The sequence below is a fragment of the Episyrphus balteatus genome, chromosome 1, assembly GCF_945859705.1.
Source record: "Episyrphus balteatus chromosome 1, idEpiBalt1.1, whole genome shotgun sequence".
Taxonomy (NCBI): Eukaryota; Metazoa; Arthropoda; class Insecta; order Diptera; family Syrphidae; genus Episyrphus; species Episyrphus balteatus.
In genome coordinates, this window is record NC_079134.1 from 119,354,453 (window position 1) to 119,366,094 (window position 11,642).

An 11,642-nucleotide genomic window follows, 5' to 3' on the forward strand; every position below is an offset into this window, starting at 1 on the left:
TTTATGTATTCTCTAAATGAAAAATCGCTTCTTTAGTTAGCTGCAATGAAATTTATTTGCAGGATTAAGAGCTACCCCATTACTTAAAAACTAGCTTTTAGCGTTTACTTTTTGGAATTTGCACCCTTATTGTGATTTAGAACTATCAATTGATATCTAAGTGGTTAAAGTTAAATTTCAATATCGCTAGGTAAACTATTAACAGAAGTTCTGAAAACAAAAACTGATGACAGTAGTTATTAATTGAAAAGTACCTAATTGAAAAAAACTCCATTAAAAAATTGACCACTTTCCCATAATTTAAGCTTCAAAATATAAAATTCAGTATTTATCAACAATCAATTGATATTTTTGACAATCGTAATACGTGTGTTAATAGTCAATGTTTAGGTACTTGAATCATTTTTGGGATAAACCGCTAATAATTAAGAAAGATAAAAAAAGCTGATGATTCCCCTGCTTTCGAATTTTCAAAAATCATCAATATAATCTACTTTCATGAGTTATTCATATATTGGCTATCATTATCATAATAAGGAGTCACACAGAAATTTCATATATGTATTTATTTTTTTTATTATGATTTATATGGGTTTTATACGTTATGACAGAGAATATCTCTTTATATAAAAAAAAAAGAAAAAAACAAAACTCAAATGATCCAAACACTTTTTTTACAGGATGATCATCAACATCTTATGCCATGAATGAATTAATAAAATTCAATACATTTCCGCTTGTTAACTATATCTAAAGCACAAGTTATGTACACATACATTTTGTGTGCAAAGTAATGAATCTTGGATTGGGCTGGGAACGACGGCAGGACTCGGGTTTCGCAAACTAATACGATCATAAAATTCTTTTGTATGGTTGTTTGGGGTCTTTAATTAGTAAATTAATCCTATTGTTTATTAATTGAACCCATTTATTGTTGTATTCAACCGTGTTGGCTTTGTGTGCTGCTAAATAAAAGCGCTAGTGGCAGTGGCTATCAAATATCCGCTGGGTAAATTGTTATGGGCAATATGCCATGTCGTGATCTTGAATAGAAATTGCGATCATTCATTAAAGGGGGATTTCTTTCGAAGCGGGAATTTTTATTAGAATACACAATATTCATTCGTAATATGAATGAATCGACCCTACATGAGCATTACACTTATATGGATATATGTATGTACTTTCATTTAAATTGGATTTGAACAGATTTTTTTTTAAGGAATGTTGTTGTAATGTTGTTAAGCTTTAATAGTTTAGTTGGCATAATTAAAGAGTAAATTAGTTGTTTATGAAATGGATTTTTTTTTTGTTTAGGAATGAATATGTGTTAATACATCAATATCTGTAGGTTTATAATAGTTATTTACATAATATGTAAACATTCAGATCTTACCACACACGTGTTTTGATTACGTGCATATATTAGCCGTGTTTTATTGATACTCAGTATTTTACTGAGTTAACATTTTATGCTCTAAATAACAAAAAACGATTACTTTTATTTATTTTTTATAATCCTTTATTGTTGAAGGGTAAAAAATGTATATGTTAAGAAAAAAATGTTCTCTGTAAACCAACAAATAAAAAACTTTTGTTTATCCTTAGCAATCATTTGTTGTTGCTTACCGTGTAAAATTTTACTAAGCTAAGTACTGAGTTACCAATAAAACACGGCTATTATCTATAATGACAGCGATAGAACTTCAAATATTTCTACCGAGCTTTAACATGGACATTAAAATTCATAAAAACCTTCTACTTCTTACTTACAGACTTACTTATGTAAATGCATGCAGATCCAGAATATTGCAGCTATAGCTCGGAGAAACTTCAAAGATAAAAATAATGAAAATAATCTCACATCGCTACAAATAGTTGGACCAACATTTAGAGACTTTAGCTACCGCCGAATGTGAACTTTATTATAAAAATTTTACGGTCTTAAACTTTGACAGTAGATATGGGGAGAAATTAGCTTGTAAATGTAGCTGGAGTTTTAGCTAAAAGAATAATTACAAAAAAATTACAATAATTTTTGGCAAAGCTATCCTTAATACGATTTCCCAAATTAAATGAACACTGAACAGAAATGTATAAAGAGAAAGTATAACGTAAAACGTAAAGTTGGTAGTTTTTTTACTTGCTCGTCTAAATGGTTCCATACATTTTCAATTGGGTAATGTCCGGTGACTGGGGTCGGGGTGTAGTTTCCATAACCTTAGAACAATTTTAAAGCAGCGCTCTCCTATTTTAAGATTTATGCTATGGTAGTAGTTTTGTAGATCCTCCACCATGCTTCACCGTTGCGACTGCGTTTTCTGGAAGTAGCTCCGTATTTGGTTTCCGCCATACCATTTGCCGTGCATGATGCATCTGAACAAAATATATTACATTTGGAACTCTTTCGCAAATTTTGTCAGTTTAACTCTGTTATAGCAGTTTTTAAAACCATGTTCCCGAATGCATTTCCTCAAAGTTTATGTGCAGAATTTCTTGTTTAGTTCCTGCCGCAACTTTGCTGCCAGTTTTGGTGCACTATTAAGGGATTTTTCAACACGTTTATTATGATCATGAGTAATGAAAATTTCACCTTCCTCGGCATATTTTTAACACCATTTTCAATTTGAAACCTTAAAACTACTGATTGGACGTTGATTGTGGTCTGCCAACCAGTTGCGATATGTTTGTTTCAAAGACCGTCATTATGGTACAACCATCATTTTTATTATTTGTTTTTAATTACAATTTTCAAACAAACAACTGAATTACACAAACGTATAAAGTACAAACATTTATTTAGCACGGTTAACGGTTCCTTCTTAATGATTCTGTGTAATGCGTATAAAAAAAACTTTGTATGAATTTGAACCATAATTTACTAATAGTAATACCTTATTTATCTGATTTTGGATATATAGAATAAATTAAGAATAATTGGTGATTTAAATCAGCAAAAAAATGCAGTGTTGGTTAAAAAGAGTGTTAAAATAATTTCGAAATTCGAACCTACTGTACGAATATTTGAATTTGATTGATTGTATCCTTGAAATTGAAGCAATTCTAATGCCGAATTTCGAGAATTGAAACAAAAGTTGAGAACTTGTTTTCACAGTTTTTTTTTCTCAACTCTCGAGTTTAAAAAAACAAAAAAACAAAATTTGGTCAACTTTGTTTATAAAATATATCTATTTGAAATATTTGTAACATCAATACAAATTCGATAAATTTCAAAAAAATTAATTGCAAAGAATTGACACAATAAATTCAAAGTATCTTACACTCCAAAAAACAGAGGAGGATTGATTGCATAAGGATAAGAATGGATTAAAATGCATAATGAATAAACCGTGGGGAATGTTTGGCAAGACCGCAAGAGCTGTTAATCCCTATAAAATCCGCAATTCATTGAAAAGATCCGAGGATCCAAGCGCATAACAGCTCAGTGATATCATTTAAAAAAAAAACCAAATTATTATTTATTTTAAAATTGGGAATTAAACAAAAAAAAAAATAGTGAATTCCTTAAAAGTTTTGACATTTCTCAAAAGAACCTTTCTTTAATTTTAAACACTGATTGTTTTACTTTAAAGTTTATTTATGAATACACATTTTCCATTCAAATGGTGGGCAGTTTTTAGTCATTAATAAACTAATCATACACACTTTCCATCGATTTTTTTTAGATATCACCTCAATAGCTCAGGGAAATTAGTCAAAATATGGGCATGAAATCGCATTTTTCGCGGGACAAAATTTTTTTCATGAAATGTGTTCGGGTGGTTGTCCTTATCATAAAAGTCAATTTGTTGGCATAATTGGAGGTTGGGAACAGCCGCCATCTTGGAAAAGAGATTGGTATCGTTTTTATTGAATAGGTCCATTGTTATTCATTTTAACAAAAAATGACAACGGTATACGGTAAGACTTATTAACAATAAAATTATCTAAGAAATGATATACAAAACAATTCCGTGAGTTGATTAAATAAAATTTTATAGTTGGTCAAAGTGCGGGTTTGTATCGCAAGGTTGGGACAAAATGACATTTTTTCATATATCTGACGAACTTTTGATTTGTTTGGATAATTCTTCATGAATGAATTGTTGTACTTATAATTACCTATAAAATGAGCCCACAATCGTTATTGTCACCATCGTATTGTAGAAGTGATCTAACTCCGAATCTCTCCATGTACTAGTCAAAAGTACGAAAAAAGCTGTTTTTTTGCTAGTAGGCCGAGAAAATTTTGGGAGTAGAGGTATAACCAAAATATAAGTACGCAGTTTTGCAGCCATACGCGTGTTAATGTCGATTTCGAAGGTCTGACAACTCTAATCTTGTGCTTTATACGGTTTTTGGGGGGTTAAATAACGTAAGTTTTCCAGTTAATGTGAATGGGCTAAATTTATACTATTTGAAATTATAAATATACAAGCTGATGCTCTATTATTTTTCCTAAATCTGGACACCTCAATCTCGGCTATGGGGTTAATAGAACTCACGATATAAGCTTTTTTAACTAACTATATCAGGCTTTTCAATTCAAATAAACAAACAAAAATCTAAACAAAAAAAGCTTCTAAAACATAATCGTATAAACGGCTTATATATAGTTCTATTGGTCACATCCTCTTATATTTTGGTTATACCTCTACTCCCAAAATTTTCTCGACCTACTAGCAAAAAAACAGCTTTTTTCTTACTTTCGACTAGTACATGGAGAGATTCGGAGTTAGATTACTTCTACAATACGATGGTGACAATAACGATTGTGGGCTCATTTTATAGGTAATTATAAGTACAACAATTCATTCATGAAGAATTATCCAAACAAATAAAAAGTTCGTCAGATATATGAAAAAATGTCATTTTGTCCCAACCTTGCGATACAAACCCGCACTTTGACCAACTATAAAATTTTATTTAATCAACTCACGGAATTGTTTTGTATATCATTTCTTAGATAATTTTATTGTTAATAAGTCTTACCTTTGTCATTTTTTGTTAAAATGAATAACAATGGAGCTATTCAATAAAAACGATACCAATCTCTTTTCCAAGATGGCGGCTGTTCCCAACCTCCAACTATCCCAACAAATTGACTTTTATGATAAGGACAACCACCCGAACACATTCCATGAAAAAAATTTTGTCCCGCGAAAAATGCGATTTAAATTACTAATTTCCCTGGGCTACAAACATACTTGTGGAAAGAAGTCATTTGTTTTATACAAACAATTATACCGAATTTTAAATTATGTATTTTTAAAACAAATTTGACATTTTAAAATTATTCGCATACATCATTGCTTTTCATATTCGAAATTGGCAGTATTTGTATAAGAGCCACAGTGATATTTTTCAAATTGAAAGGCAGAGTCTGATAATAATACCTACCATCTTTGTCTCTGAAAGGATGAAAATAAAAAATTAAATTCAGTCTAAAATGGATGAATTTGGACATAAACTGAAGACAGATCAACTTCATTCACTCATATTTTTCATAACAATTGTAGGTATTTGTATAAAAACATATTTTAAGGGTGTTACCCTTCATGCTATATATGTAAGATATACAGAATACAAGTTTTATTCAAAATTCAACTAGATGCCAAGAGGATGTCAGATAATATTTTCGTATACATATTTCTTCATAGAGGAAAGGAAATATAAAAAAAATCAACCCTTTCTTCATTTTAATTTAATCTAAAAAATATAAGCATGTATTTAGGTTCTATGGTTTTTTATATTATCCTATAAGAACAAGTAGTTATGTACCTCTACATATTTATACTTTTTGCAATATGTATAGTCGTGTGAAACCGATAGACATATGTTTGGAACGATTTGAAACAGTGGAACATCCATAAAAAAGACTTAATATCAGATTGCTTTGCATTATTTTGCACAATTCTCAAAACACGGTTAAATTATTATCAGTCAGACACTTAATGTGTATTAATTTTACTGAATAATTCATGATTCTTTTATGAGCTCTATGAATTGATCAGTCGCTTCACTATTATTTTTTTTTGACGCCCACCTTTTGATTTTGAACGAAATTTAAATTCACTTCAGGTATATCACTCATTTTGATTTGGTTTTATTTTAATTTAATCCTTTTATTTAGATTAATGCCACTGTTAAAGATTCCAAACACTTTCGAATATTGCATTAGGTACCTACATAAAAACGAAAAAAGTTAGCAAAATGGTTGCCCCTTTTCATATCTATCATGGACTTATTTTGTCAAATGCCTAAATTTTAAAGGAGCCAAATAGCGCTGAGTTTAAAATTATTGAAAGATCAAAATTTTTATAAATCGGAAATCAAAATTTTAAGGAAGGAGTGAAAAAGCCTGCTCTGGCAACACTGATTCCTACCCTTTTTTAGGATTTGCTTGTTTAAGAAAATTTAATCTTTTTCTTGTCTTTCGAATGTTTTATTATTCTTCAAATTAACTGAATTTTGAATGAATGTTACCATAAATGTTTACTGGATATTTTTGAAACATTGTAGAACATAACTGTGGCGATATAACAGAGTAACTTATGTGGAGATAAGAAATTTTCAATATTATTGTTTTATAAGTTTTTCATTTTTAATTGAACTGAAACTGAAAAAAAGCTTAATTTCTGTAATTTTGTTTTTATATTAAAACTTACATATATGTAGGTACGTAATTTCATGTACAATAAGCCAGATTTTGTTCCCTTCAGAAATGTTTTTTTATAACAATTTTGAATGTTTCTTTATTTCTATTTCTATAATGGAATTGAAATGCCCGTCGGGAGTTACCTAGCTGAAATTTCTCAGGGAAATAAGGCCATATTTGATATCGATTTCGACTGCTTTTGCTAGGATACATTTTATTTCTATATACGGAAAATTTAGAATAATAACGACACAACTCAGGACCCATTAGTTAGGAGTTGTAAAAATAACACGACAATAATATTTCATTGAAGCTGATATTGAAAAATTAGATGTGAGCATTGAAAATTGATGCTCTTTAACTTTTATGATTTGGAAAAATTATGTATCTATCTATCACTGGGAAAAATTCAAAAATAAAATGAAATAACCTCAAAAATAATTTCTTCTCTGAAGAACTGTGTTTAACTGTGTGCTTAACTAAGACGTGAATAGAAACTTGACGAGGTAGATAAGTTTCTTTTGTCCCCTAATTTGGGGCGTGCATTTAAATTTCTGTTCAATGTTGATACTTGGGATTTCCTACTGCGGATAGCTTTGACATAAAACACAGCTAATAGTTATGGTGTAGAATCGTCATTTTTTGCGCAACAATCACTTGGAAATGTCTTTGCATGCACTTCAAGCACCGTTTCCTTTCAAAGAGAAGATTCTATTCTTCAATTGTTCTTCATTAAATCATATAAGCACTATTTAAAACTAGGAAACGACAACAATGAAATTATAAAATCTAATGGATACCCAACTGTGTAGTTTCGAATTTCCTATTGGCATTTTCTGCTTGAGTGACATTTTTTTTTTACAAAAACTGCTTAAAGAAACAATCATCCTTCTAAAGGCAATATATTGCAACACTTAATAATCCAAGAACCCACCAAGAAAATTATTTTCTTTAACTGCTCAAAGTTAGATGAAAAGTCAGACGTTGCAGTAAGCAAACCCAGACTTTCGATAGCTTAAGCCACTGAAGCAATCAGTTATCTGAATTCTGTAATCGTTTGCATGCATTCCATAAATCAAATCGATATTGTCACAGAGAACTTGAAGTGAGGATATTTCCAGCTCCTAGGTGCCTTGAAAAGTTTCAACCGCCTGATGCGTTTACATTAGCTGTACTTTTTTTTGACATTAGTCGTGTTAGCAAATGATTGCTATGGATATTTGTTGGTCTACAGAATAAAATTAAACTGAGCGATAGATAAACAACAACTTCTCCTTCTACAGAAATAACTTTATTTCTCGTATATTTAATTAAAGTATATATATACCATCAGAAATAAAGTTATCCCTGGTTTATTTTCTCTCTGTGTAGCAGAACCAGAAATATCTATGAAAGTTAACTTTTAAGTGCAAATATCGGGTAGGTCTAAGAATCGGCCAACATCTATTTTTCATGCACGTATAAATGGTTAAACTTTTTTTTTAAATTTTTGGAAAAACATTTATTTTTATGATTCACTATTAAAACAAAACAACATACATCTTAAAACTTTAAACATTCTAAGATCAACCAAGAACCAATCTTTTTTTTTATTTCATAGCGATTTTTTTGTCGAAAAATAAAGTGTTTTATTATTTTGAACATTTGTAAGGTTTTTTCTGTCAAAAAATATAAATGTTTTGTGATGTCAAATAAATCTCATTTTATTTTTTTATTGAATAGGTCGTGCTTACGTGTTTTATTATTGTGAAAAGTAAAAAACAAAACCGCAACCTTTATGGTTAGTTAATTTAATTGTTAATTTTTGAAATTTGATTAGCTTAATTTGCTGAAATATTTAATGCTAGCAGGACGCAAAGGGTCCAATTTGTTTTATACAGGATAGAAGAGCACAAAGATCAGGCGAACAAACCTAACAAAACAATGCAGATATGCGTGTGAGCATGGCGCATTTACGTGAATCAGAATCGCAATAGGCAAGAGATGAACGAAATCCACAAAAATGATAAGAACGAAGAGAAACGCGCAGATTCGAAGTCAACACACGTAGAGAGAGGGTAGAGCAATTGACTAAAAACGCCAACAAGTACCTACTTTGAAAGTTTACATCAGATTCATTTTGACGACTAGCATTTCAGCATGATGCTGATGTTAAATATTATATTCATTCGAAAGTGATGTTTGCTACTTTGAATGACATCGTTAAAAAACCATCAAGTTTATTTGTATTGGCTATAAAGACGGATTAACCAAAAGTATTGTACACTCCATTGCGCTGAGAGATTAATTTAATAATAATAATAATTTATTATTTTAAATAACGTAGGTATACTTGAAAATCTACAACGCTTCAATCTTCTTTAGGGAAATTATATTTGTTTTTGTGACCAGATTTCTGGTGGTATTGGAAAAGGTTCACGTACTACAGAGTCAAAAATTGGAAATAAATACTAGAAAAGGTGGAACGAAGCCCACCGGGTGAGCTAGTTGAACTAAAAATTCAGTTAAAAGTCTAAATAATACATATCTTGTTATGTATTCATACTTCTCACTTCTGTTCAGAGGTTACATCTTGTGATCTCAGAAAATGGACATCGCAAAACTTTTGCAGTGACACTCCACTACGCTCCCGATAGCTTTTTCAAAAGACTATCGCCACACTTTTTGATTGCGTGGGTTTGAGAACTCGTTGGCTGGTGACTAACAAGAATCTCAGTTTTAAAAGAGACAACCAAATACGAAAACGCGTTGGTCAGATAGTTAGGGAAAACCTTAAAAAATTTCTTATCATGGATCCGATTATTTTTTTTATTATATTGAGACAAAATTATTGTATACCCAAGCATGTAACTTTTTTATTTATACACTCACTCTTACTACTCTTTCATTTATTTCCGAATTTAAGCATTTATATTTTTGTAATTAGACACACAACACACTGATAGCTGAACGCTTCACGAATGCATCCATCTATATTTATTTGTTAATAAACAAACAAGCAAAAATTTAAAGTTTATAAACAAACCTGAAATTTCCAACGTGATAAGCTACAACAGCTCTCGCCCGGAGAACTGCTTCTGAGTTTAATATTTCATGCATGTTCGGCAAAGCCACTGGCAGGCTCCAAAGGAACCTCGCTAAACGTTCAATATCCCCTGAGTCCTCAAGTGTCTTGCATACAATCTCCACTTGAGTGGCCGAAAATGCCAACGTAGGAACCGCCAAAATCGGACTAGGTGCTATAATCTGATGATTTGGGGAAAATGTCTCGGAAGGAGGATTTTTACCCTCCGTCGGTCCAACGGCCATTTTGTTAATTGAATCCACTGTGAACAAATTTGCATACTATACTTCAGCAATTTGTTATTTAATCATTAATTTCTTGTCTGCATTTAGTCAAAAAACTCATCGGTATACATTAACAGACGAAAAAACACTTTATTTTTTATAAATTTTTTCACGCAAATGACTAAGTGATTTTTTTTTTATTTTAAACAAAAGGTAAATATTTTTCAACACACATTTAAATTCTTTCTTTGGAACAAAAAATTAAGGTATTTCTTTTTTTCATTTGTTTGGTTAAATTACGGTTTTTTGTTTTGTCGAAGCGAAATTAAGAAAAAATTATAATTATTTCGAAACCGCACTATATGCACTCACAGTACAGACGTCTGACAGTAAGCAAAGTATCACCTTCGCTGTAGATAACCAGCTCATTAAAGGCCAATTCCGTTCCGTTACCGTCCGTCGAAACAGCCTTCTCCGTTCTCCCCTTTTTACTCCGCTACACAAATGTCGTGATACACACACGTATCCACTTAAACCAATGAGACATAAACAGATATCCGTTCGTTTTTGTACACGACGTGTAATTTAAACACTGCCCGTCGTTGGTTAAACTGGTAGCGAAAACGATATCAACAGTGTTCGTCGCCGCGCACTGACTTCTACAATCGAACAAGAGCTGGATACTCAAAAGTGGGAGTTCAGCTGAGACGCAAAATTACCAGACGCCGAGCATATACTTGACTAAACTTCACAATACCAAACGAAACAACACCACGCTATCCAGACAAACTTCTCCGACCATCTGACGGTAACCGAGCCGTGATTATGTGCATGCACAAAGCCCAACCAGATTGTGAAGGGCGTCACCATTCCGTGAAATCTCCTCCCATCTAAATGCAGCTATCTCTTTCACACACAAATGGTGCGAAAGAGATCACATACATACGTTCATTGTGGATTGTGATGAAGTAAAATAAGGTGTCGTCGCCATTTCGAATTGGACGGATCTAAATGATTCACAAGCAATGAAGAAACGAAGGGCAACAAATCAAAGAAAAGACACTCTAATGCTATCGGCATAACAGAAGGAAGGATGGCGATAGATGGCTCTCCTAATCATGACAGAGCAGGTTCTGTGTTTCTGTTTCTGATGAAGGGAGACTTAACGTTCTCAATCTCACATCACAGAGTCACAGCACAGCTTACACAAATCGAGTGGAAGTGGAACTGCCATAGTGCCATTGTATAAGCAGGCGAACCACACAACGACGTCAAAACGAAAACGATATTAGGGTGTTAACAGATTAGTTGTTTACATGCCAAAGTAAATGAGTTCGTCGAATGAATCATGAATGGATACACGTACCTACCTATCTGAATTCTGAATCAGAAGATCTGAATTTTGGACTGGAAGCAGCAGTGGCAGCAGGGTACCCAAAAAAGCACTGCAGTAGTCACCTTACGTTGCCCTAACTCTATAAACATAAATACTTAATGTATCCATCTTGGCTTTGAATTGGAAGTGTTTTTGGTTTTGCTTTACTTGCCTGCCTGATGGTAGCAGTAGCGGTAGGTATCTGGTTCTGGATATGAGCGCACAATGGGAGTAATATGATTATGTGAACCAAAAATTTGAAACTCGAAAGGTGGTGCCTGGTGTGTACTTTATAAAAGACAGTAATGTAATGGCAGTTTG

At 32.0% G+C, this 11,642-nt stretch overlaps 1 protein-coding gene across 1 annotated transcript in view; it reads right to left on the minus strand.

Annotated features, from left to right (window-relative positions):
* Positions 1-11,185, minus strand: part of LOC129907911 (protein Optix) — a 38,327-nt gene extending 27,142 nt beyond the window's left edge. The window contains exon 1 of the mRNA XM_055984402.1: positions 9,684-11,185. Coding sequence (XP_055840377.1) covers positions 9,684-9,967 — 284 coding nt within the window. The 5' untranslated portion in view covers positions 9,968-11,185. The remainder of the gene's footprint in view (positions 1-9,683) is intronic.
* Between the last annotated feature and the right edge of the window lie 457 nt (positions 11,186-11,642).